This window comes from Melanerpes formicivorus, unplaced genomic scaffold (genome assembly GCF_026170545.1).
Source record: "Melanerpes formicivorus ecotype bairdi unplaced genomic scaffold, bMelFor1.0.p_v2 SCAF_3, whole genome shotgun sequence".
Lineage (NCBI taxonomy): Eukaryota > Metazoa > Chordata > Aves > Piciformes > Picidae > Melanerpes > Melanerpes formicivorus.
In genome coordinates, this window is record NW_027142355.1 from 3,812,159 (window position 1) to 3,839,855 (window position 27,697).

The 27,697-nt window shown below is 42.0% G+C and overlaps 1 protein-coding gene and 1 long non-coding RNA gene across 6 annotated transcripts in view; one reads left to right on the forward strand and one right to left on the reverse strand.

The window, feature by feature from the left end:
- Positions 1-3,299, reverse strand: part of LOC137454859 (uncharacterized) — a 39,009-nt gene extending 35,710 nt beyond the window's left edge. Inside the window, exon 1 of the long non-coding RNA XR_010990695.1 lies at positions 3,173-3,299. This is a non-coding gene — a long non-coding RNA (uncharacterized lncRNA). The remainder of the gene's footprint in view (positions 1-3,172) is intronic.
- The window catches only part of PTPRZ1 (protein tyrosine phosphatase receptor type Z1), a 156,516-nt gene continuing 131,444 nt past the window's right edge, over positions 2,626-27,697 (forward strand). For 4 of the 5 annotated variants that reach the window (XM_068165185.1, XM_068165199.1, XM_068165193.1 and 1 more), the window contains exon 1: positions 2,626-2,998. In XM_068165185.1, coding sequence (XP_068021286.1) covers positions 2,941-2,998 — 58 coding nt within the window. In that variant the 5' untranslated portion in view covers positions 2,626-2,940. The remainder of the gene's footprint in view (positions 2,999-27,697) is intronic. The other variant, XM_068165208.1, reaches the window with a different exon arrangement.

Genomic DNA, 27,697 nt, shown 5'->3' on the forward strand with positions numbered 1-27,697 from the left:
CCAACAGACCACCCAACACCATGTAATCAACTAAACCTGGCACCAAGTGCCTCAATCCAGTCTTTTCTTACCTTAATGGAGATCAAATGATGGAGAGTTCTAACATGTTCACTGGTGATCTGTCCTAAATATTTCTCATTTCACCTTCTAAAACATCAGTGTTGGAAGTGAAAGTGACCCATGACCATAACAACCATGTCAGGACCAGACTCTCCGTGTGTAATAATTTACTGCAGAAAATAAGGAAATAGTTCTGCCATTTGTGAGCACTGTGCTTGCCTTCTGTGTGAGTGCATTCATGAGGGTTAACTCTGTAAGAAAAGGGAGCACACTAAAGCTTTTCCCACCACCTACCTAAGTAGGTAACCATGTCAGCAGCAGTAAGAGATGATCCTTTAGCTTTGTCAGTCACAAAGTTTTAGCTATATCCAAGAACCTAAAGATGTAAAGGCACCAAACTGCTTAGTAGTCCCCACCAGGAGTGGAAGGGGTATTTGGAAGCTGCTGCAAGTTGATGTGTAGTCACAAGCAACACAACTGAATTGTGTATACCTACCAGCTTGAGACAAAAAGCCTAGTGGTGGTACAGTCCAACAGCCATGCGTTACACATTTAAGAAGGCTTTGGCTTTATACCGTAATGATGATCTTTGAGGTGTTTTCCAACCTTATTGATTCTATGATACCTACATATATTGCTGTGCAATATTGTATCATTCTTACTCCCACATAGAAACTAAGCCAATTGCCAAATGTTGTTGCAGTTTTTCTCAAATAGATTATCCACAATCAAAAGTATGCATATGTTTACCACTGTGTTTGTGCATGTTTGTATGTGTATGGACTTCGAAATCACTACAGTTGTTTTCTGGCATCTGGATTCCTTCAATAACATGAAAATCAACTGACTAAAATCTTTAACAGTATTTTCCCTTAGGACAATCCTAAAATAGCTTCTTAGTGGTGGAGCTCAGCACATGGAACATGTTTCCTCCCATGATACTAAAAGTCCATTTAACAAGAACTGTCATTCAAAGTTAATCCTTCTCTTAATGAACCAACTTCCAGTGTATGAAAACTATAGAACCCTGAAAGATGCTGACCTTGCATGGAAAGATATGTCTGTAGTTTGCTTTCCAAATACAATCAACTGCTTGAGCATTTCAGCACTAACTCCTCTAACTTTTGTTCACTCAGAAATTTCAAATTTGCATCACTTCCAGATAGCTCACAATGTCCCACACAGACAGGCAGAACAAGCAGACATCGGAATGAAAAGCATGGGAATTTTTCCTTTGTTTTGCTTGAAGGACAAGCTGGCAGCAGTGGCTTCTATGCCTTAGGATTAAGAGGCCTGGTAGAGCAGGGTACCTATAAAGTACAAAGTGTGTTTACACTTAAGTTGTCTACAATTAAAAGTCGCATCACATCCGTGCTGAGCAGACAGTTTTGGCTCTGTGAGAACAGTACCACAACCACAGAAACCATCCACATGGCTCCTGGGGTGGTCTTAGGCAAACCTGGGATGAAGTAGAGGATCGTGGGTGCCATCCCATGCTCCCACAGCCTACAGTGTTTGTCAGGGGTTACACCATCACACCTAACAAGGCTCAGCTCAGGGCAGAAAAGCTGTGGGGAAGACTGGCCCAGTCCCAGAGCAAGGGTGCTGGCTGCCCTGGGTGTCTCAGTTAGGTCTCTCCACTGGGCCCATGTGTGATACCCGGCCGTGCTGAACTCCCAGTGCCTGCCCCACACTTCCTCGCCACATGGGAACTGCTTTTTGCTTCTCTTAATGCTTCATTTCTTGTCTGGGTGGCTTGGGCTTTGCTCAGTTCTTTTTTTTTTTTTTTTTTTGTAGTCTTGTTTTGTCTTCCCGAAGAAACGGTGCCACTGCCTGTGCCCTGACCCACTTCTAAGTCGGATAATGATATTCCGCTACTCCAGCCCCCTTCCCGCTCCCCCCGCTGGTTCCCAGGGAACACGTATCCTCCCCGATTCCCGGCGCGGGGAACAGCCTGCAAACACCACCTACTCGCAGGCCGGTAGCGCTTGCCAGCAGCTCCCTGCGATGATTCTGACGGTTGCCCACAGCAGTAAGCTCTGGCACGATCGCACCCGTAAATCACGGCTGGGAGCTGCCCCCGGGACGGCTGCTTTCTAACGGGGCTCCTCCCTCTGCGCGCACCGCAGGGCGCCTCGGAGGGCTACCAGGCTCCGAAATCTGGAGTCGCAAAGACCGGCCGTTCACCTCGCTGTTTTCCAAGACCTTGGAAACCCCGCACTCGCCCTCCCCCCGAAATAAACTTTTCTTTGGCACGCCGGTGGAGAGGTGGCTGGGTCCCGGGATGCGGCCCCCGCGCGAAGCAGCTCTCGCCTCTCGACGGCGCTGCAGCGGGGTCCCCAGCCACACGCTTTGACCGCGGCGAAGTGAGCCGTTCCCTGCCCCAGATCGCCTCCCTCCTGCCTGTTTTAGCGAGGTGGGGGCTGCTCACCCCGCTCCATGCCCACACTCACTCACACGCACGCAGGCACACACGCGCGCACACGTGCCCGCCCGCCCAGCAGCGCGCGGTCTCCGCCCCCCGCGCACACGGGCATACACATCAAGTGCACGCACCGGCACCGCACCCGCCTGGGCACACACGCAGGCGCCCGCGCCTCCCCCCGCACGCACTCGCGCCCCCGGCAGCGCGGCCGCTCGGCGCGGCGCGGAGGGCGGCCCCGGTGAGCCCCCGCCATGCGCTGATCTTCAGCATCGCCAGTACCCAGAGCCGCTGAGCCCGCCTGTGGCGTGGGGGCGGCCGCCGGGGGTGGCCGCGGCGCGGAGCCGGCTCCCCACGGGGGAGAGGCACAGCTGCCCGCGGAGGCAGGCAGGCAGGAGGCTGAGAGGCAGTCTGACAGGCAGGCAGGCGGAGGAAAGGAGGAGAAGGACGATTTGGACATGCTCATTCTAGGGCGCTTGGTTGCCTGCATCCAGCTCGTCTGTATGCTCAGAGTGGGTGAGTGATATTTGCATGAATTCATCTCCGGGTTTCAGACTAACTTTTCTCCCCGGGCTCCTGTGGGGTTTTCTCCCTCCGATCCTTTTTGCTTAGAACTGCGGGCGCAATCCCCGGCAGTTCCACAGCGTGAAAACACGCTGACAACGCCACGGGTGGCAATGTTTCTCCTACCTTTTTTTACCTCCTCAGCCTCCTGCTGCCGGCTCCGTGGATGCGCAGTACCCCCATGCCGCCCCCAGCACAGAGGGTTGCTCGGGGAGGGTCTCGCCAGCCCGCCGTGCCTGAGCTCCCACGGTGGCATCTGGCGTGGCGCTGCCCGCCGAGCCGCTCCCCTCCTTAGGGTCCGGCCCCACCGGGCAGCCTGTGCCTGCGGGGGCGGAGGTGTTCGCCGTTGCCCGGAGGGCGAAGGGGAACCGCTGTCAGCATCTCTGTAAACGAGGGGCATGAAATTTTACTCTTAGCCTCTTGCATGAACTGTTTCCAAGAGAACTGAGGATGGGTGCAAAATTTAAGTCCAAAAAAAAAAAAAAAAAAGTCTCGTTCTCCGAGAACGAGTGATCGCCCTAATACAAGGTGCGACTGCTGCTTCGGAAAGCGAAATACAAGTCATCTGTTCACGTGGGACCCTGTGTACAGAATATGGATTCATATATAGATTTTTAGTAGGGCTACTTACATAACAAAATTAATTTTCATCTCACTCCACATCTGTGCAACTGAAGTGCCTCCTAAAATGCATGCAACGTTTTCCCGTTCGGTATTATTACATCCAGAGAGGTAACCAGTTGATGCTGTTAGAAGTGCTGTCTTAAATACTTGGTCAGACAAATACTAGGAGCTTAAGTGTGGGGTTTGTATGGTACTGAACGATCGTTTTGAAGGTGTAAGCTTCTATCAACTAGATCACTGGAAAACACTATTTTTTCTCCTGTGTTTGAGTAGGAGGAACTTCGGAGCTTCAGCTCGTTATGTGCAGAACCAGTTTTACAATAGGTCTCTCGGGATAAAGTAGGCGCTAACCTACATTTTTCACCCATAGGTGGTGCTGCTTCTGAAACCATGAAGCTCTGTAAACAAAGATCGGTGTTGGGTTACGCGGAGGGAAAGCAACTTCCCACCAAATCCTGCCAGTTAGAGGAAACTACATTTTACATTTTTGTCATGTGAAAAATATGCCTACTTCCTTTCTGAAAAGATAGCGGAATAGTTCAGCTGCAATGTGATAAATGGAACTGACCTTTAATTAAGATGTGTAGTCTTTGTGCGGGTGTTAATAGCATTTTGCTGTCACTTTTAAACGAACCTGTTTCTAAAAGCAGGGTACTTACGCTAGTATCATTATTTTCTACTAGTTTAGTAAAGAATGGCCTGTCATAAAACTTTTGATAAGTTTCCATAACATCTTCCTTAGGTCGTTGACCTGTTTCCTGAAATCAGATGTGCTCCTAAGTGTATTTAAGGGGAAAAAATAACAGGTATTTGTGTATGTGTGGAGAGGTATATGAAAATGTGTAAGTATGTATACCGGTGATATCATAATGTAATATGACACAATGCAGTTTCAGAGACTGACTTCCATGTTCAGGTCATCCTACCCTATTGCAAGCAGTGCAAGACACAACCTTTTGTGATGAAGCCTGTAGGGTTTTTAACAATTTAATCTTGTGTCCTTTTAGAAATGAGGTGGGTTTGTGTGATGCAATATTCAAATATGTTATATTCACGAATTTAAACGACCTGAAAGGATTGGAAAGCAAGGATATTTGCTCATACACGAGGTGTATGTGCAGCTACCTTCTTTTTTCTTTCCCTTCAGACTGATACACTATTGTTTTCAAACTTGACCTGAAGAGGACACCCTCTCTAGATGTGATGGATGATTTGGTCTCAATGGTGAATCATTCTGAAGGCTCAGTGTGTTCAACGACATGATTGTTCCCAAGAATGAATACCCTGTACAAGTTAATAGACTGATTTAATCACACTTCATTTGAATATGTTCTTCTTTGAGTATCTCTCCATAACTAAATACGCTTTCATCTGATAACATTAGTCCATAGGAGGAAACATTTTGCCTTTTCTTAGAATTTTGACATAATTTTCTTGCCTTTTTTTTTTGTTTTTCAATTAAAAAAAAATGGCTGCATACTACCAGCTCATGGTTCCTGGGGTGTGCTGAGAGTGGAGGAGTGTGTTGGATGGACTGACTCTTACCATTAGAACATGTCTGGTATGGAAGAAACCAGACCCAGGGCTCTGTGAATGAGATGTTGCTGGAAAGCATGACAGGCTGCCTTTGCAGTTTTTAGACTAGGCTTAGCAGTTCGAGGTTATGCTGAGTTCTCAGCTGGTTACATATAGAGCTCTATGTTACATCCTTCTGGCTGGGAGGTTTGGAGCTGCCTCTGAGAGAATCAGTAGGAAAATCTCAGTGTTCAGAAGAGACAAAGTGGACAAATCAACCTCTCTGAAGGAAAAACTGTTAGAGCAGATGAAGGCAAAAAGTTCTTTTGGGAATGGCATTAGAGTAGCAGTTTGTTCTGTGTGTTATTGAAGAAATGCTTAGGGGCTTGCTCCTAATATCCCTGCTGAGATATGAATAGCACCTTCCTCCACTGTGTTACTAATGACATCCACTGATGTAATTATTTATGAAGCAGGGTGTTATCAGAATATTCTCAGTGAGTGCCGTTCGGTGAAGTTCAATGGAGCTCCTCGTGGCGTGAGATGATATTCAGTCACAAGTAAAGGCACACAAGAAGTCCTGTGTGATTATTTGTGCACACTACTGTGTAGTTAGAATAGAGATTTCCTATGAAGTTCCTTCTGTTACTAAAATTGAAGGGAAGGAAAAAAAAAACCTCTAGTGGACAGTTCACCTTTTTTACATTTTTATTTTAAATGAGAAGTACATGGATCTACATATAGCTCAGGCTGAAAATATTCCTTGAAAATCTGCCCTGGCCTGCTGGTGGATTCCATATAACCTCCTGAAAGTCAGTGGCATGTGCCCTTCTGGTAGCTTTTGTCATTGTGCTTATGGAAAAACTATCTGAAGTCTTTTCAATAAGTAGACTATTTATGGGTCTATGTAGGCAAGGAAATGTTAACAGAAACGGGAACATGTACCACAATTGCAATGTAATTGTGGATAAATTTGAATCAGAGAGGTGTAAATTTTTAGCAAGACTTTAAAAGTATTCCCTGCAAGGAAAGAATTATCTAGAAAAGATCACTGTCTCATTTTCAATTTGTTTCTGATGTCCCAGTACCATGTTTTTATTCACACAAAAGTAGTGACTTCTCCTTACACAATCTAGATTTTATTCTACCACAGCCAGGACTGTATTTCCAAGCTAGCAATCAGCTTGCATCCTGCTAGCAACAAGAAGAGCAACTTCTCTGTACTCTTTAGAAGTATGAGAAGTATAGAGAAGAATATATATATTAGAAATAATGGAAATCTGAAGAACAGCATTGGCTCGGCTTTCTAAATCCAGTCATACTTTCTGCTCATTCTCATGTCTACATGCTTAGATTTAAGAGGCCCTTAGACTGTTGACTCTGGGATTAGATCCTTCTTTGTTGCACTAACCTCTCATTTTCACAAGTATGCCAGATATTCAGCATACTTCAAACTCAATTACATCATGGTAGCATTATTGCATATTATTTTTAATGCCTTAGCATATTTTATATTTAAGAAGACCTTCTCCTATGGATGACGATACATGGTTCCTATGGAGAAATTTAGTTGTGCTATATCTAAGACCTAAGAGCTGAAACAAAAATAAGGATTTTAGAATCATCATACCATCATTTTTAACCATCCATATTCTAACCATCTACACGTTATGCATATTTGTACCACAGAAATTCATAAATCCCCAAATCTAAATGTATAGTAGCAATTTATTTTAGGTTCAAATGCTAGTAGGTATGAAAAAATTGTGCAGGAATGAATGACAGTTTAAAAGCTAATGTCAGTGTAGCCTAATATTTATTCAGCACAATGGTCTGTAGGACATATCCCAAATTGTTAAAACTGTAGTTTCCAATGCTGAATCAATACAATGCATAAGGAGAGTTTTCTAAGTTGTATTTGGCATTACTTCATCTCTCATACTCTTCTGTCTGAATTCCTGGAGAGAATCTAAATAATACATAGAAAGAGAAGGTAGTTATTTGAAACTATTATAATGATTATCTGGGTTGTAAATCAGGATGCTATTTTGTGAATGTAGGCACTAGTTCATTTCTTGAGGAAGGCAATTTCCTTCATTTTCTGGGCTCATCATTTAAATGGTCATTTCCCACTATGAGTTCCCTAATTAGGCATTTAAGGGTGAGCAGATTCTGTTCTTTCGCTGACAATTTCAATTCCTCTTCAAACGTGCCGTCCTTCTCAGTATTCCCTGTAGGGCCTGAAAGTCTGCAGCAGTTCCGGAGCCCCCTGCTCCCATTTAACAGCTCGATTCTCACAGCTTCATGCACCATTTATGTGCCTTTCCTGTATGAGACATCCTTTGGCTATTCAATAAGCTTCTTTTCCCATAAAGACAAAAGTTACCTTTTTGAATACATGTCAGGGCTTCTGTATTAGAAAGATAAATCAACAGGAAGAAAAGGACTTACAGTATTAAATAAACAAAATCCACTAAATGAAAGATAGCAAATTTTTCAAAGAGGCTGAACTGTAAGGGAAACTTGGCTCCAGCAGGTTGTTGAGGAACTGTTGGCAGCAGAGTACTTTTGTAGGAAGGTATGGAGCAGGTTGCTGGTTGAATACAAATTACTGATATTTCAGTGCAGTCTTGAGTCACAGGTGGAAATAACTGGAGATTTTAGAAATTAAATGAGGATTTAGTTTATTTATTTTTCATTGCTAGATGATATTTTGGCACCACCTGGTTGAAGTGAAGTAACAGACTTTTTAAGAAAAACAAGCACTATGTAAAAGGGTCATGGAATATTTTAGGTGAGGCATGGCTCTCTGAAGGTCCTTCTGTTTCTCGCCCATCCTTGGGTGTAGGTATTCTTTGATTCACCAGAAGCCACTATATTTCACCTGGGAAATCCGTATTTTTCATTACCAATCAAAGACTCTGGGACCTTTTGTTTGAGTGAGCTAATTTCAGAAATCCTTATTCTGGTAAAAGTCCTGTGGATGACAAAAATACTGGGCTACATCTGATAAGGGAAGCTCAGCACTGAAAGTAGGACACCAGTGAAACTTAGATGCTGAAATTCAAAATTTTAATTAAAAGCATCCCTGACTCAACTGGTACCTTTTGGGCAATCTAGGGAAGCTTTCAGGCAGGTGCAGCTACTCTTCTGCATGTGTCTTATCTGACCTTACCATGTCTGTGCATCTCAGTGCGTCTTTATCTCCTCAGTTTAATCAGGATCCGAACTCAAGTGTTCTTGCAGATTGCTTGCATGATCTCTAAGTAAAAAAGGCTTCCCTAAGTAGGTGCTGACAGGATTGGATGTCTTGACCTGACTGCTATTGCTGCTTCTAGTTAGGGCAAAGGACCAAGGCTATGCCTGTGACACCTTCTCATGTTGTGGCCCAGTGACTGGAGTGTTTTACCAAGGAAAGACAATCTAGAGGGAAGACTTGTTCTAAGCAAAAGGGTTTTGAACCTAAATCTCCTGTCTCTAAATATTAGGTTTTGTCAAATCAGGGAACTCTTAATATGTTTTGTTAAAGCTGAGGTAGTTATTTGTTTGGTGGTTGGTTGTTTTGGGTTTGTTGTTTTTTTTGTTGTTGTTGGTTGGTGGCTGTTGTTTGGGTTTTGTTGCTCTTGTTTTGTGGGGATTTTGTTGTGTTTGGATTTTAGTTTTGTTTCAATTGCAGGGAAGGACTAGAGAGAAGAACAAGTAATGTCATTATGTCGATACATAAAGTCATAGGTGACATGCTTATGTTCCACTCAGGTATCTATGAGGGGAGCATCTACTTTTCTACACTTATGTTCTCCTCATCTCAGAAAAGGCACAGCAAACTTGGGAAAAGTAGAATGACAACAAGGTATCTCCTTTCAGGAATGATTAAATAAGATAGGACTCCCTGTCAGGAACAAAGACAACTTAAACTTTTGTTTTGTAGAGCATTATCAATTCAGAAGGAACAGAAATACATTGTTCACTGCCTCTTAAAATACAAGAACAAGGGAATAGGAAATTAAGGCAAGTTGTTTTATTCTATTCTATTCTATTCTATTCTATTCTACCCTCTTGTATTCTAAATGTTGCATTACCTGGTCTGAAATATAAATCAGGTAGTATTTGAAGAGGTATCTGTCTTCACTGCATTGTTTACCTGTTTGCTGAGACAGGGTAACAATAAAAGCAATAAAGAGCTGATTAAACAATAATGTCAGAAAGGGTGAAACAAGACCCATGTAGATGAATTGACGGTATTGAAACTGTATTACAGAATGGGTCTTCAAAATATTCTAAAGGAAGGATTCTACATAAAAGTGAATGAAATCAAATGTATGTTAGTGAAGACTAAGAATTCCTGACATTTAAAATTTCCATAGAAATTATGGTATGTTCTTTAACTGGGACAGATCACAGAATCACTAAGGTTGGAAGAGACCTCAAAGATCATCAAGTCCAACCTGTCAACACAGACCTCATGACTAACTAAACCATGGCACCAAGTGCCACATCCAATCCCCTCTTGAACACCTCCAGCCATGGTGACTCCACCACCTCCCTGGGCAGCACATTCCAATGGCTAAAACCTCTCTCTGTGAAGAACTTTCTCCTCATCTCGAGACTAAACTTCCCCTGGTGCAGCTTGAGACTGTGTCCTCTTGTCTGGTGCTGGTTGCCTGGGAGAAGAGACCAACCCCCTCATGGTTCTCCTTGTAGGGCTTGTGCTCAAGGCCTCTCACCAGCCTTGTTGCCCTTCTCTGGACATGTTCAAGAGTCCCAGTGTCCTTCTTAAACTGAGTGGCCCAGAACTAGACACAGGACTCAAGGTGTGACCTAACCAATTCAGAGTACAGGGGCACAATGACCTCCCTGCTCCTGCTGGCCACACTATTCTTGATGCATGCCAGGATGCCATTGGCCTTCTTGGCCACCTGGGCACACTGCTGGCTCATGTTCAGCTGGCTGTCCATCAGTACCCCCAGGTCCCTTTCTGTTTGGCAGCTCTCCAGCCACTCTGACCCAGTAGCTTTTCTGGTGGCTTTTTTTTTAGAAGTTACCCAGGCCAATTTTTTATTTTTTTTTTCCCCTAAGTTAAACTGAAGGATTTAGTGTCTGTCTTGAGATCTAGACTGCTTTGTATCATAATTCAACCAAATATATTTCTCCAAATATAATACCATTTTTTCCAAAGTTGTCAAAGCCTTGAGAAGCCAAAGTGTTCTTCAGGGGTGTATCTTGAAGAAACTGAAAGCTTATTGATAGCTAAAGCAAGTATTTTGAATAAAATTGAAGCCTTTAAAATAAGCTTTGATTCTTAGTTGTTTTGTGTGCCAAACTCCATGATTTCAGCCAAAGTTCTCAAAAAACAAAGAGAAACATCTCCTTGCTTAGACTAAAGAGCTAATGATGACAGTTAGATCTGGCTTTATAAAAGTGACCTAATATTACTCCAGGCAGTTTGACTTCATCTCTAAACTGACCAACAGGGTTTCATCCATTTAGAAAAAAATAATTTTGCTCCAAGTGTATGGCACTTGTTTCTGTAATTTCCTTTTGTAATTCTTATTCTGATAGGTGTCTGTAAGTATGATAATGAACAAGTTTCAGTATTCAGTATCACTAATGTTGGAAGAGACCTCAATGATCATCAAGTCCAACCTGTCACCAATGACTTCATGACTAGAGTAGGGAAGACACTACTGCCCACTGCAGGCTTGAACACACAACCTTTCCATTAAGGGTCTTATGCACTACCAACTGAGCCACCTCAAGGCCGTTTGGTAAGTTGGGACTATCTGGGAGGCTAAGGAGCCTTCTGGCAGCCCTGTAGAGCACTGCTGTCAGGTATCTGGAACATTTCATGTTACATGGTGCACTCACTACAAAACACCTGCAACTATTATTTGCACAGAATTAGAATAGAATAGAATAGAATAGAATAGAATAGAATAGAATAGAATAGAATAGAATAGAATAGAATAGAATAGAATAGAATAGAATAGACCAGGTTGGAAGAGACCTTCAAGATCATCGCGTCCAACCTATCATCCAACACCAACTAATCAACCATGTAACCAAGCACCCTATCAAGTCTTCTAAACACCTTCAATGATGGTGACTCCACCACCTCCCCAGGCAGCCCATTCCAATGGCAAATCACTCTCTCTATGAAGAATTTCATCCTAACATCCAGTCTAAACCCCTCCTGGTGCAGCTTGAGACTGTGTCCTCTTGTTCTGATGGTGGTTGCCTGGGAGAAGAGACCAACCTCTGCCTGTCTACAACCTCCCTTCAGATAGTTGTAGACAGCAATAAGGTCTCCCCTGAGCTTCCTCTTCTCCAGACTAAGCAACTCCAGCTCCCTCAGCCTCTCCTCACAGGGCTTGTGTTCCAAACTGCTCACCAAGTTTGTTGCCCTTCTCTGGACACATTCCAGCAAGTCAACATCTTTCCTAAACTGAGGGGCCTAGGATTTGGGGTAAGTCCTGTGTGGTCTGTTCCTACTCCTTTCTTTGTAATCTTTGGGTTTTGCACAGTAGCTTTGCATTTCACATATCTTGCAATGTACCAAAAAATGTCCCAAGGAAGCAGTTTCTCTCTAAGTTTTTTTTTTTGTTGTTTGATTGATTGTTTTTTGGATTTTGTGTTTGTTTGTTGGTTTTGATTTTTTTAAACACACCCTAGGTTTGTTTTGAAAAACCCTCTATCACTGTAGATACACAGATAACAGTACAACTGATTCTAGCTCATATCAGTGGAACTGTATGTGAATAAATCTTGGATGAGCATCCAGGAGAAAAAGATCCAGAAAAGCTGTTTAAGATTTAGGATAGTGCTGACACAAACCCAAATGACTATAAACTGGCAATACTCAAATTTAAGCTTAAAATTAGGAGGAGGTTCCTAAACATTACATCAATGGGATTTTGGAAAGTTTTCCCAATGGTAGTAGGATGATCAAAAAGCCTACCTGTTTTTCTTTGTAGGAATGGAGTAGCATATTTTTTGGAAAGATCCTCTGGTTCCTGCAATAGCAGAGAAGCCCATCAATGATCTAGGAGTCCCTGTGAGTGAGTACTGTGGCACAGTTTCAGTTATGCTGAATAAGCAAACTGAGCAGCATGCACCTGGCTGTGCCAGCCAGTTTCCCACTGCCCTCATGAGAGACTAACATGTTTGTAAGCTGAGATACTGGGAACTGAGTAGTCACTTAGGATTCTATGATTGATTCTATGATTCTATGATTGATTCTATGATTCTATGATCTCTAGTACCACTCAGCATTTCAAACTGTACTGAGTAGTAAAACATCATAAATCTATCCAAGGTAAGGAAAAAGCTCTAATAGAGGAGACTTGAAAATGTCCATTTTGGATTCAATGATAGTATTTTGAGGCTGTTGACAATTCACTATTTTAAATAAGGTTACTTATATAAGCACAAGGCAAGAAAATTCCTTAAATAAAAGTATTTGGAAACTCATGTAGCTGGTTGACTTCAGGAGCTAGGGGTTTAGTTAAAATACTCACTATTAGAAGATGCTTCTCATAATCATCTAATAGCACAACCTTTGCCAGAGAAACAGGAGATGGCAATCCTAAACCTTTCCCGTGTAAGGAATTTGAACCATGGCAGTTGAGAGCAGTATAATTCACAGACTGACAAGAGCACAGCAGTTGAAGATGGGCAACAGTGCTGATCTGTACCCAGCCTGAAGATGGGAACAATAGTAAAGTTTGAAAGGGAAAACCTATCTGGCCTAATGGGTAAGATACATCATAGCATTTCCCACATCACAGTCTCTCTGTGGCTGCAATAGTGTAACTCTCTGCTGTGACATGCAAGTGGAGACAAAGGCATTTGGCTTCAGAGGCAGCTTGCACTGCTGGATGGGCCACTCTGTGATGGGGGATAGGAGACAGGCCAGGAAACACATTCAGTAGACTGGATTAAAGCCTTGGATCATGCTGAGTTATTTCTCTCAGCGAAAGGAGTGAGTGACATGAGGGGTTCTAGTCCTTCTCTGAGTATTTCTGTCTTTTATCTAGCTGCTATCCAATGTAAAAAGACACCGGGATTTCTGTTGTCTCCTGTAGTTTTGAAACCTGCTGAAGAATGCTCGTGGTGGGTTGGTCTGATACTTACCTAGGTCTTCTGGACATGTCTCAATAGGGACCTACTTACCCTGAACCTGCAAAATCTGCATCATTCAGATTGGATCCTTTTCTATTTTCTTATGTTCCAGAAACTGAAATAGTGAGACACTAAAGTATGTTGTAGCTCTCCCAGACAAGAAAACTCCTTATTATTCTTCTCTGTAGGAAACTTTTGCATATGCATCCCCTTGTTGGAATAGCAGGAGATTTTCTGCCACAGGCAGTTGTGGCAACCGAGTGAGCAACAGCTGCAGTGTCCTGGAAGAAAATACAGCATGTGCTCCTTTATGTACTAAATCAGCTGCTTCAGATGGCATAGAGACAACAGATTCATTTCCCCAGTGAGTCAGTAAGTCTCCATAAAGCTCTGTATCTCCAAAGCTTTCAGCTGAGGTAGAGCATATTATACTGCTCCCAATACCATCAAAACCTTAAAGGCTTAGTCAAACCTATAATTAATTAACACTCGTGTAACACTTACAAGATACAACTCAGTAGATGAGCGCTAAGGCTGTTGCTAATGATTTTAAATCTATAAAGCAACTTCCTAAAAACCTTTGAAATTGGCAATTACAATGTTCTGTCTTAGGTGGAAAAGCTTTGATCACTCCAGAGCAGGAACTAAATGCATGACTTAAACTGGAGAAATACAGTGACAGAAGAGGGGCGAACTGCTAAATACACTACATGGCAGAGAGCCAGAGGAAGATTTGCTGTTGCTCCTTCCAAAACTTGATTTGAAGCCATTTCAGTATTTCTGTGTTGTGTGAATGACTGTGAAAGTCCTAGGAAGTCTGCAGTTGCATGTAGTTACAGTCTGAAGATAAGGCTTAACTGAAAAATTTTCCTTTCATTCTCTCTTTGGGTTTGGTTTGGGGGGCAGGGAGGGGGGAGTGGAACAGACTCAGTTTCCCAGGGGGAAAACGGGCTGCAGGGAGGGCAAAGCACTCGCAAGCACTCCACCCTGGTCTTTTCAGGAAGGGCATTAACCCACCACAGGGGGTTCTGTGTTTTTGTTTGTTTGGTGGTTGTTGGTTGTTTTTTTGTTGTTTTGTTTTGTTAGGGTTTTTTGTTTTTGTTTGTTTGCTTGGGTTTTTTCATTTACATGCAACTACAAGACTCCATTCTGATACAGTGCTAGAAATGGCACCAATTCAAATATTCTGCCCTGTCACGTCTTACATTTCAACACAGATACTTTAGGAAGATTTAAAAAATAGTAATTAAAAGATTGTAAAAAACAAAATAAAAAAGTCAAACTGTGTGTGAAAGCCTGTTTTTTTTCTGTTCAAGGGTAGGAATATTTGGTAAAGGAATTGACTAACTACAGTCTAGAAGCTTGATTTTGCCCTGGTGTTTTCCAGGAGCAAAATACGTGAAGCTGTCTTCTTTGGATTACTGATGTTGGTTGTGGGTTCAGCAATGACATCCACTAAACTGTTCTCCTACTTTGCTCAATTTTTATTGAGACAATTAATATGCAATAGGTTCTTTGGCATAAAGCAGTGTAGTGTCTGCTTACAAAGTTAGAATCATAGAATCAATAAGGTTGGAAAAGACCTCAAAGATCATTAAGTCTAACCTGTCACCCAAGACCTCATGATTACTAAACCGTGGCACCAAGGGCCATGTCCAATCCCCTCTTGAATGCCGCCAGGGATGGTGACTCCACCACCTCCCTGGGCAGCACATTCCTAGTTATTCATTAGTAGAATAAAGAAGATGATGCTTTAGGACAAGAACAAGGCACTACAGAAAGAGTGTGTTTTTAAGGATGGATGGGTATTTTTAAGATAGTTTTAGTGCTGTCACATCCAAACAATGTGTACCTGATGAAGACATAATCAGAAACATCTTATTTACTTTGATTAATTGCTTAATAAATTCTTCCTAATAGATCTTGTACTAAGTGAAAAATACTTTTCACGCTGCTTCTGAAAAGAACAAATATTGTCTTGTTGTCGTATAGATGTTTGATTCACCCCAAGCACAGCTTCGTGGTGAAACCCTGGAATGGGTTGTCCAGGGAGGTGGTTGAGGCCCCATCCCTGGAGGTGTTTAAGCCCAGGCTGGATGAGGCTCTGGCCAGCTTGATCTAGTGTGGGGTGTCCCTGCCCATGGCAGGGGGGTTGGATCTAGATGATCCTTGTGGGCCCTTCCAACCCTGACTGGTTCTATGATTCTATGATACTATGTAAGCAGGCAAAGACCTTTAATATGTTATACAGCAAAGTTATATAGTCTATCAGAAGACACGTGTCACATCTTAATTGGATATTTTCTACTGGCATGCATGTAATTAAGGCATACAATAGGTCAAAATAACAAAACAACATTTTAACACATCCAACCAAATTCTGCCTAGTTTCTCTCTTTTGGTTACAAGATGTTTACATTCTTTTCTGAGTCAAAGACTAAACATAGCCTTCTCTAATTTGAGCAAAGGCAAATCTTCCCCATAGCCTTCCAGAGCTATGCAAAACAGAGCCTTGACAGGCTGGACAGATGGGCAGAATCTAACAGCATGAGATTTAACACATCCAAGTGCCGTGTTCTGTACATTGGCTACAGCAACCCCATGCAGTGCTACAGGCTGGAGTCAGAGTGGCTGGAGAGCGGCCAGGCAGAGAGGGACTTGGGGGTACTGGTTGATGGTAGGCTGAACATGAGCCTGCAGTGTGCCCAGGAAGCCAAGAGGTCCAATGGCATCCTGGCCTGCATCAGGAAGAGTGTGGCCAGCAGGAGCAGGGAGGTCATTCTGCCCCTGTACACTGCACTGGTTAGGCCACACCTCGAGTACTGTGTCCAGTTCTGGGCTCCTCAGTTTAGGAAGGATGTTGACTTGTTGGAACGTGTCCAGAGGAGGGCAACAAAGTTGGTGAATGGTCTGGAGCACAAGCCCTATGAGGAGAGACTGAGGGAGCTGGAGTTGCTTAGCCTAGAGATGAGGAGACTCAGGGGTGACCTTATTGCTCTCTACAACTACCTGAAGGGAGGTTGTAGACAAGCAGAGGTTGGTCTCTTCTCCCAGGCAGCCAGCACCAGAATAAGAGGACACAGTCTCAAGCTGCACCAGGGGAGTTTTAGGCTGGATGTTAGGAAGAAGCTCTACACAGAGAGTGTGATTGCCCCTTGGAATGGGCTGCCTGGGGAGGTGGTGGAGTCATCATCATTGGAGGTGTTCGGGAGGAGACTTGATGGGGTGCTTGGTGCCATGGTTTAGTTGTTTAGGTGGTGTTGGATTGGTTGATGGATTGGACACAATGATCTTGAAGGTCTCTTCCAACCTGGTCTATTCTATTCTATTCTATTCTATTCTATTCTATTCTATTCTATTCTATTCTATTCTATTCTATTCTATTCTATTCTATTCTATTCTATTCTATTCTATAAACAGCCTTCTCCTACATTGTCATAATATTAATAATAACAGCATATTTTTATATTGTAATAATAACAAAATAAATTTACATCCAAGTAAAATGAAGGGGAAAAAATCTACCTCCCATAAGCCTTCCACCGAGGGATTAAATGATAGCACTATGCCTATTGATTAAATGCTAATATACTTTAGGAATTTTTAAAACATTTGAGAAATATTTATCTAGTTATGGGAAATACAGCCATTTAAATTACATATTATATTTATTTCATTCCATGAACAAATTATTCCTCTAACTGGGCTTTTACATGTGCTGGATATTTAAACAAAAATGGGCTCTAGGGTTAGACTGACATGGAGATGCTGTATCATCAGGAAATTGCTATAATTTATTATTTATGTATTGGCGACATCTAAGTGCATTTGTCACTGGCCACAGCTTCATTGCATAAGGTACCATATGAGCACAGAAATATGACACCTGCCCTAGGGAATTTAGAAACAAAATACAAAAGGAGAAGATGATAGGACAGAGAAGATGAGAGGAGCTGCTAAGAAAAAAACCCATGCGTTAGTCAATACCTAAAAAAACAGTTGAGCTGCTGAGGCAGTCATCTGTCACATCTTTTCTAGCTATTCCTCCAACGAGAGTTTTCAAAGAAGTGTTGAATGGGTCTGTCTCAATTTCTCATCTGTTAGGTAGAGGTAGTCATACTTCACTCAAAGGTGTGTTGTATGAACAGGAGCATGTTTGTATTTCTGAACAGCAAAAACGGTTAGCTCTAAGTTTTATATTCTAGGGTAGAGTCCCACTGCAAGAAAGTTAGGCAGATAGCCTTTGCAGGGTCTGTGGGACTAACACATCCATGTAAGCAGGATGATTGGCAGTCACCAGGACCTCTTGGTGTATCCCCTTGTGTGCCATGCAGTTGAAGAGAAGCATCCACCCACCTAGAGATGTAATGTATTCTGGTGATTCAATGGGAAACTGAAAATTGTGATATCTGGGAACAAAACCTTGCAGACAGTGTCAACTCAGGCATGTGATTTTACCGTCTTTGCCTTGTTTTGCTGTTTACAAGTACAGTATTAAGTCAGTTCAGTAACAAAAGCACTGAATAAATACTGGGATGCACAGACAGAACAGTGTGAACACTGACACGTGAGTAGCTGAGGTATGCTGCTTCTGGTAACAGCCTGACCCTTACATCATATGCACAGCCTTCCTTATGGTGTATGGCTTTGCATAGCTGAGACTGATTTACACCTGACAGCTTGGGTCAGAACAGCTGATCTGAACATTTATCCTACAGTGGATTCTTGCTGATTGTAATCCTGATTGTAACTCCATAAATGGAAATTCTTACCCAGTGGCACCAGAATCTATGGACTGCAACAAGGTGTCAGCCTGGAGGTCAGCAGGTAGAAATGTGTCAAAAGCTGGTACGTGTTTGCTGTGTAAAACAAAGCTCACAGAACCATGGAATTACACAGAATGGTAGGGGTTGGAAGGGACCTCCAGAGATCATTTAGTCCACCTTCCTACTTCGTGAAAGGAACAGCTGTAATGAATGGGGAGACCACTAGTTTTATTTTATCTATTTGATGCAATTTAATATTCTTATACTGTGTATAGCTAGATGTTTGGTATGACAGTCATAGTGTCCTAAAAAGTTAAGTTTTCCTTAAGTGTTAGCAGTCAGTACAGCTTGGATCCATGTCATGTGTGAGGGTAATAATAATGATGATAATGATAATAGTGTGTCATTCTTCATGTATCATTCTTCTTCATTCTGTGAGGGTGGATATGTGAGCATAGGTATAGGGGCTGGTGGCTATCAGCAGCCATCTTCTGTTAGCTGCAATCTCAGTTCCATGAAGTCTTGCAATATACTTTGTCTAGGTGGTCCCTTGTGCCAAGCAAATCAGCACAACTTTTCTCGCTTGTGCCTTCCATACTGCCAGGTAAAAAGGGACATGCTTCTGTGTTTGCTGCAGTGTCCTGATACATCCATGTCTCCAGTTATAACTTCAGGAAGGTGGTGATACATCCTTGTTGTCTCCAGTTATAACTTCAGGAAGGTGGTGCTCTATATCCATTACTCGCAATTCAGAAGTAAGTGTTGACTTTCAAGTTGTGACCGTAAGGACATACTGCCATGGACAAAAGCTTTGAATTGCCTTAGTGAGCAACGGATAAAGAGTTACCTTTCTTTCTAGGCTCTCCTTTAAAAAGGCATATGTTAAAATTTTTTTAAAAATGACCATTCCAGATTTCTGTTGTGTTTCAGTAAATTATGACTTATGGGGGGGCGGGGGGGGGAGGAAAGGTAGGGCCAGGGGAGAAGTGGTGGGTTCTACTAACAAGAGGAAAAGTTTTAATGGTGTTCTTGTTCCAGAGTTCATAGAAATCCCAGAAAGAGAGAGGAAGAGAGCAAATGAAGGGAAAGAAGAGCAAAAATTAAAAAAAAAAAAAAAAAAGGAAAATGAGAGGAAGAAAGAGGAAGTAAGGAATGAAGAAGGAAGAGAGACAAGGAGGAATGAAAGAGAAAGTTTACAAAGGAGGCACACTTGGCCCTTGTGCAGCTTTTGTTTATCACCTGTTTTAAGTTTGGTGCTGCTGCAGCCTGCAACTACTTGCCATTTGTAACTACCGGGAAATGTGACTGGGGAAGGGAGTTAAATTACTGTTTGCCATGACTTTTGCAGGCATCACATCACCTAACTCAGAGAGAAAACAAATGAAGTGCCTGAGCCCCAAGCTTTCAATCTCAGGGTTGTTTGTTTTTTTTCAATGACTCTCTTCCACATAGTGAGGAAAACACCAAGGGTAATGCTACCAATTTCTTCTTTTAAAATAAATAAATAAAATGCAGCCAGGTGGAGTTTATTGCTGAGCAGTTTAAGGTATTCTTTGCAACAGAAAAATAATTGTTCAGAGCAAGAGTAATAGATTACTTAATATATTTGCTTTTAACAGAAATTGTTTATATAACTTCCTTGGCATCATCACCCCAGTGATCTCTGAACATACATAGATATGGCAAATGCGTACTGAATGAATTATAGAAAGATTCTTGTTGACACTTGCAAGGGGAAGCTAAGTGATGCAACAAGAAGAGCAGTGATGGGTTTGGGGAAGGAAGGGACACCATCCAACTGCAGCTGTTACCACACTTCCACACTGCCTTGGCCTCTCTCTGCGAGTGACCCACAGCTCTTCCTCTCTTCTGCTCATAGGGGACCTTTTGCACTCCCCTTTCCCTTCTTCTCTTCTTCAGCCCCACATGTGGATGTGACCCAGATTTCCATTTAGAAAATGTTGTTTTTCTAGAGGCAAAAAGAGTTCTTGTCTAACAGAGGAGGAGGGAATCTTGCAAAGCAGATTCTGGGTGTCACTTAATGCCTGCGGCAAGCTTCCGTATCTGAGATTATAATTTAAACTCTGTTTATACAATGTGCAGTCCCAATGCAACTGGAGATCTGTGGATATTCTGGTAATAATACAAATAAATTACAATAATAATTGTTAATGAGTGAGTGCTGACAGCAATACTCAGGCAGTAGTAACCACTGTAACCTAAAAAACGCAAGGAGCTCTATTGTTTTCAAAGGAGGATGTCTTAGGCTGAAAGGTGATTTGGTTTGAACAGTATGTTTCATTTATAATGAACACACCTAGACTTAGTGCTGCCTCCATGCACACACAATAAGCAAAACCAAGACTTGACAATAAAACTGCTGAGCATGGTGTACTGCTGCCTCTCCAGTTCTAGGCCCCTCAGTTTAGGAAGGATGTTGACTTGCTGGAGCGTGTCCAGAGGGCAACAAAGTTGGTGAGCAGTTTGGAACACAAGCCCTATGAAAAGAGGCTGTGGGAGCTAGGGTTGCTTAGTCTGGAGAAGAGGAGGGTCAGGGGTGACCTTATTGCTCTCTACAACTACCTGAAGGGAGGTTGTAGACAAGCAGAGGTTGGTCTCTTCTTCCAGGCAACCAGGACCAGAACAAGAGGACACAGTCTCAAGATGTGCCAGGGGAGGTTTAGGCTCAAAGTGAGGAGGAAGTTCTTCACAGAGAGAGTTGTTAACCATTGGAATGGGCTGCCCAGGGAGGTGGTGGAGTCACCATCACTGGAGGTGTTTAGGAGGAGATTTGATGGGGTGCTTGGTGCCATGGTTTAGTTGATTAGGTGGAGTTGGGTTGGACACGATGATCTTGAAGGTCTCTTCCAACCTGGCCTATTCTATTCTATTCTATTCTATTCTATTCTATTCTATTCTATTCTATTCTATTCTATTCTATTCTATTCTATATCAGACAGGGACTTTGCTGGTTTTCATCAGAATGTGTAGATCTTTGGTAATAACTGTTTCTGAGATAATATTTGAAGAGGAGTTAAAAACTTCAGACTTAGAAAGACCATGGCTGGGGGGAAACTTCAACCCACTACACATGCAAGCAGAAATGGGCAGGCTGGCGTGGCATATAAATTCTGTAAGTTTAAGCTCTTTTTCATGGAGACAGTATTTGGAAATAAGTTTCAGCTAAATTTCACAATTATTTTAATGGGAGAAAACAAGTCTAAATTCTTTTTGATGCAATATCTATAATGAGTACTATTTTAAGAATCCACCCGAGGCTTTAGTCATGAAGAAACATGTGCTTGACTGGGTTGCATTCACTCTAGAAAATAATGTTCTACTGGCAGCTCTAAAGAGAAGATCTTTGTTCTTTTTTCACCAAGCCAGAATTCCAGGATAGTTGTGATGAATATCCTCATCTTAAAGGGGAAAAAAATAAATGAAAAGAGAATCAAGCTGCCATTCTCTGTGGAAAAATAAAAAATCTAACATAATATTGCAAGGGAAAAAAAGGCATACTAGTGCGAATCCTGATCAAAAGAAATCCTTCTACTCAGTTCTAAACTGTGCCCACAGAATTTTTTTACTTTCTGACACATATTGCACAACAAATACATTTGGATGAGTAAGGTAATATTAGGGTAAGAAGAAGTATCCAAGAGCTACTCTTGGATTTAAGTGATTCAGATGCTCAGGAAGAAATTAGAAAAAGTTAACTGCCAATGTAGATGACCATATAGAAAACTAAATGTGGATTATTCAGTGCATGTATGAAAACCACCTATTATTCAGCATACAACAATGTAGCCTCCCAAGCACTATGAAGACAAGAGTAGAAATTAAGATAACCAGTGAAACAAACACAACCTTTTTCCCTGCAGCTGGATTCTTCCATCTCCTTTCCTTCCAGCATTAATGTGGAGTTGATAAGAGGCCAGATATGTTTTAGTGAAAGAATATAATGTAATCCTAACATAACTAAACTAGTTTACTGCCAGTGTAAGCGCAGTGAGCCCATTCATTTGGCAATGAGCCAGGCATTGCTGGATAAATTAAAATGCAGCCCTTTCATCTCTGCTTGATCTAGCAATTAGTTGACATGAACTAGCAAACATGCACTAGACAGAGAATAGAGGATGTGATTTCTCCATATTAATATTCTAATCTTTTTTTCTTCTCATTTCATACCCTTCATAGTGGGCAGAATTAATACTGGTGGAATTTTATTATTCATTTTTGGAAAAAAACAAAATCCTATTCAAATGTTCGTTTGCACTTGCCTGGGATTCAGCATAGATAAGATCTTCCTTCACCTTTAATTATGACAAAATTAATAATAAACCTTGAGAAAGTGTTTGACAATTAACAAGAGTGGTTTCCTTATGAAGGAATTTGCTTTGCTGAAGATGACAGAGTTCAGCCTGTGAATCAGCAGTGTAAGAGGAGTATGCTGAGAGCCATAAAGACAAAGGTAAATTATGAAACCCAAGTGAGACCCTGGGGACTAGGAAGATAATGATCTATAAATCAAATCTGAGATGTGGGCTGAGGCACAAACTTATGGGTGAAAAGGGGAGTGTCAACTTGGTACAAGAAATGGCGAGTGTTTGAGCAAATTATGTCTGTGTTATATGCACCCTCAGAGAACTCACATCCATCATTCAGCTCATTGCTGGACCTTGCTTTCCCTGGTGAGTTAATTTGATGGCAACAGCCTGCCCTTAGCTGTCATTTTTGCAAGAGCTGAGGAGCTTACTCCTACCTCACTGAGTATGAGTATACTGTGCTTGCTTGACACCATAAATGCACCCAAATACATGTCTGCATACTCTGGGGTAGAGACAGCTACTATGAGCAGGCCAGAGCTATTAATTTGGCCATTAAAAACTCGTTCTAATCCTAAGATGCCCATAGGAAAAAGGATCTGACTATCTTGACTGCAACTGTCTTTTGGCCATTTCCTGCATTCATTGTTCAGTGACATGTGAGGTCAGTAGCAGATGCCTGCTGTAAGATCCCCCTTGTACATAAATCCTCTGAACTTGACCCAGAGGCAATCAACAGGGCTTCCAAGATTGCTCTAGCTGATTTCTATACATGCAATGTACTCCATAAAAAATAATTAGATTCCTATACCCCTCCGTCGTGACCCTCCATTCATGTGAGTTGTCCCACCATGTTTTGGTTATTCTTACGACCCTGCTTGCTGAGTGCTTCAGTTTAAAGCATGCTTCACCAAGCTGGCCATTCTTTTACCAAAGTTTCCCTTCCCTCTTCTAGACAATTCCCTCCCTAGCAGGCACCAAGTGCCATGTCCTATCCCCTCTTGAACACCTCCAGGCATGGTAACTGCACCACCTCCCTGGGCAGCCCATTCCAATGACGAATGACTCTCTTGGTGAAAAACTTCCTTCTCACCTCCAGCCTAAACTTCCCCTAGTGCAGCTTGAGACTCTGTCCTCTTGGAATGGACTGCCCGGGGAGGTGGTGGAGTCGCCGTCACTGGAGGTGTTCAGGAGGAGACTTGATGGGGTGCTTGGTTACATGGGTTAGTTGATTAGGTGGTGTTGGATGATAGGTTGGACGCGATGATCTTGAAGGTATCTTCCAACCTGGTTTATTCTATTCTATTCTCTTGTTCTGGTGCTGGTTGCCTGGGAGAAGAGACCAACCCCCTCCTGGCTATAACCTCCCTTCAGGTAGTTGTAGACAGCAATAAGGTCTCCCCGAGCCTCATCTTCTCCAGGCTAAACAATCCCAGCTCCATCAGCCTCTCCTCATAGGGCTTGTGCTCAAGGCCTCTCCCCATCCTCGTTGCCCTTCTCTGGACACGTTCAAGTGTCTCAATGTCCTTCTTAAATTGAGGGGCCCAGAACTGGATGCAGTACTCAAGGTGTGGCCTAACCAGTGCAGAGTACAGGGGCAGAGTGACTTCCCTGCTCCTGCTGGCCACACTATTCTTCATGCAGGCCAGAATGCCATTGGCCTTCTTGGCCACTTGGGCACACTGCTGGTGTTTAGGAAGAAACTTGATGGGGTGCTTGGTGCCATGGTGTAGTTAATTTGATGGTGTTGGATGATAGGTTGGACGCAATGATCTCGAAGGCCTCTTCCAACCTGGTTTATTCTAACACCTCAAGAATAGCTTTAGAGTCCTAGATGGATATTACTACAGATATGCATGCATATTTCTTGATGCCAGCTTAAGGATTTTTACTTAGCAGCATTCTCTTACACACAGCATGTTTGAATAACTTACTTTCAATAACTAGTGCATCTTAGTAAACTCTCTGTTTGCTTTTACTAAGGAATGTACTTTACGCTTAGAAAATTGTTGTTAAATTCTGTATTGGAATGAGCAGATAATTTAAAGCATAAGGGGTACTTTGCTTTGAAGGAGAATAGGATAGAGGAAAAGTTTCTTCCAGGACATTTGCAGGAATTGTGTTCCAAGCTATTTGAATTGAGGGTATTTGAGATAATATTATCTCACCTGACCTTAATGATCTCAGATAAATCAGTGGTACAAGTTCCTGCAGGAGCTGCATTTTCTCACAGTCTGGGGTGAGTAAGGGAGACAAGAAGGAGCTGTATAATTAGGATTGTTACATGGTAGTCTCACTTTAAAAATAATTCACAGCGTGTCAGAGAAACCAGCAATTAACTCTGAACTCTGTAAAATTTCTGTCCTTAAATATAACAGAGAAATCTCTTCAAATTGTAATTATCTTTATGGGTCGTAAAAGTAGGCTTCAGATAACAAAGGGGGGAAAACAAGAAAGTAGAATTCCTTTCATTAAAAACCATGCATTTCCATAGATGGAAAGAGCTTTACTATGAAAGTATGGGCCAACTTAACACCTCATAGTGAATCTGTTAGGAAGAAAAACCCCAAATATGCATTTAATTAGCAGAAATTCCTTCAGCTTGTACAGAACTTTAGTGTCCCGGGAAGGGTTTTGCAGGAGCAGAAGCCACTGAGAAAGGTTTGGAAGCCAGCAGAGGGAGGGTTTTGTGGAGAGAAAATAATGTCAGTTAGCCCTAAATGAGCTGAGGGAGATGGAAGACTGAAAATTAGATACTAATAATCTGAGAAATATGATCTGAAGCGTTTAGAATGGACTGTGCATCCCTCAGTACCTTTGGAGTAGATTGTTTGTGTAAGACACTGACCTTCATGCTGCAGTACACCTATCACCAAAAGGTTGCATCTAAACGGGACCAATCCAAATTCCTCAGAAAGGCATGGTTTTCTGAAGGCATTTTTGCAACAGCAGGTTTACTGCTGCTTTTCAGGGAAGTATTTTAAGAAGATTTTGTGTCATTTAGGTGCACAATATCCAGTAGGAGCATTTAAATTAGGAAACTGCAAACTCCCAAGATCTTTGGGGGGAAAAAAGCAAAAAGTCATTCCTAATAACAATATATAGAGAGAGCTGCAACAAATTCAACATCTGGGAGACCCTTTTCTGACCTGTCATCATTCAAAGTCCTTGGTTGCCAAATTAGTGATGCGTTGTGGACCAAAAAGTTTTTCAGTGAATTTTTTCAGACAAAATTTCTAAGAGTGGGTCTGAGGAGAGGGGCAGTACTCTGTGTTCACAAGAGTCTGGTTGTGGAAAAAATGCCTGTTATTTTTAGAAAGGTCAGCAAAGCCAAACTGCAGGGAGGATACCTTATTGATACTGCATCTTCATTTGGCTTTATGTGTGACAGATGCTTTGCTGGGAATTGCAGAGTGATTTTTTTAGATAAAAAAAATATCTCACTGTTATGGCATAGCAGAGTAACATTTTTGTTGTAGATAGGATATTTCCAAACTGTTTTGATTTTGCAGCAAATTAGCTTAAAATGTTAGATAGCGATTGCTTATTTTAAAAGACCACTTTAAACTTACTGTTTAACTAATTTGCTTTTTTTTTTACTGCAAACTATTTCTAGGAGACAAAACTATGTTTTGCCTGAAAGTTTCATCACAATAGTCATTCCAGTGAAAGTTTGGCTGCCTGTTTTCTCTGTAGACTTATGTAAATTTCTAGGGACCTTGTGTGAATGGAAGGAGTCTGAATTTGTGTCCATGGTAATCTGTTCAGTGTGTAGAGGAAGTTACAATGGCATTAACCCATGAAAAGGATCAGTTGTTTTCATGGAAAGCAGTCAAGACATGCTTTGAATTCAGATAGTCAACTTAATCAGAGCTGAACATAATTTTTTTAAGGTTTCTCTTTAATGATGGTCACCAGCTACAGCCAAAATACATCTTTTTTTCTGTAAGCAGACATAAAAATTTAACAGCTGAAGAATGGATGCATCCCTTAAAGAAAGGAGAGGAGGAAAACCAAAACAAAACAAAAAAACAACCCTGCAATTATTTACAAGCTCTACTGGGACTTCTAGAAGAATGAAAATGCCATAGTTGTTTGAGCTTATTACCTGCCTTCTGCAGGAGTTCGGTGAATGAATGCACATAGTGATTCTTTAGGACTGGAAATTCAGCAACACTAGTCCTCAGTGACTTCCTGTGTGCAATGGGAGTCCTGCCTGAGTAAGGGGGGGGGGGTGGGGGTGGGGGTGGGAGGGGGGGGGGGGTGCCATCACACCTTAGAGGCAAGACATAAAGGGGCTTGAGCAGACATGGTAATTTAGTCTTGCATCAGTCTTCACGGCACATAAGAATTTGGGTCTAGTGCCCCACTCCATTTTGCTTTTTTGCAGTAGTTCCTGTAGAGCTGCCCTAGTAAGAAGAAAGTGACTGAGACCACATGCCTCTTTACTTTTATTAGAAAAAAATCATACTAGAAGCCTCACTTGGGTTTTTCTCCTGTATTTAAATTAAATTACAGTACAAGGAAGAGTAGCATTAGGCAACCTGTGTTTATTTGGCTGTTCAGCTGAGGTTTAGTTTGCAAGATTAAATAATACCTGTTTCAGCTTTATTCATTTCAGCTAGCGAAAGATCCTTCTGCTCCATATCCCAATTAATTTGCTACAGGATATTTCAGCAGTTTAGTGGTAGACTTGTATTGGGGATGGCTTGCTTTTGATGATGAGGATGACAAGGTCAAAAAGAAAAAATAATGTAAGAAAATTAGAAGTTCAATATCTCTAATTCATGTAAGTTTTTTACAGTATCTATTTAGTGCTATTTGAACCTAGTCATGAGTACTGTGGTGACAGGTTGGACTTGATGATCTTTGAGGTCTCTTCCAAGCTTGGTGATATTGTGATGCTGTGAACATTTTATACTAGTGTTACCTAAATGAATTTGCTATATTTCTGTAAGAACCAGCATTTAGAGAGCATTGTAACCACATTTCCTGGCCTTTCTTGAAAATGGTGTTATTTTCCACTGGGAGGAGGTAGGTCTTTCAATGCAGAGATACAAATTAATGCAGCAAGAACAGCTGCTTCTTGCCCCAATCCAATTTAAGAGCTGCAAATTCCTGGAATTATTTTCATAAGAGCTACTGTGTCCTGTGTGCATTCACTAGTGGAGATGTTTGGACATTAAAACAAATAATGGGAAACATTAGGGTGCTCAAGGCATAGGGGACAAGATCACTGATGGATGGTCACAGTGTAAACAGCATCATTTCAAGATAGAGGAAGAACAGTTAGCTAAGCATGG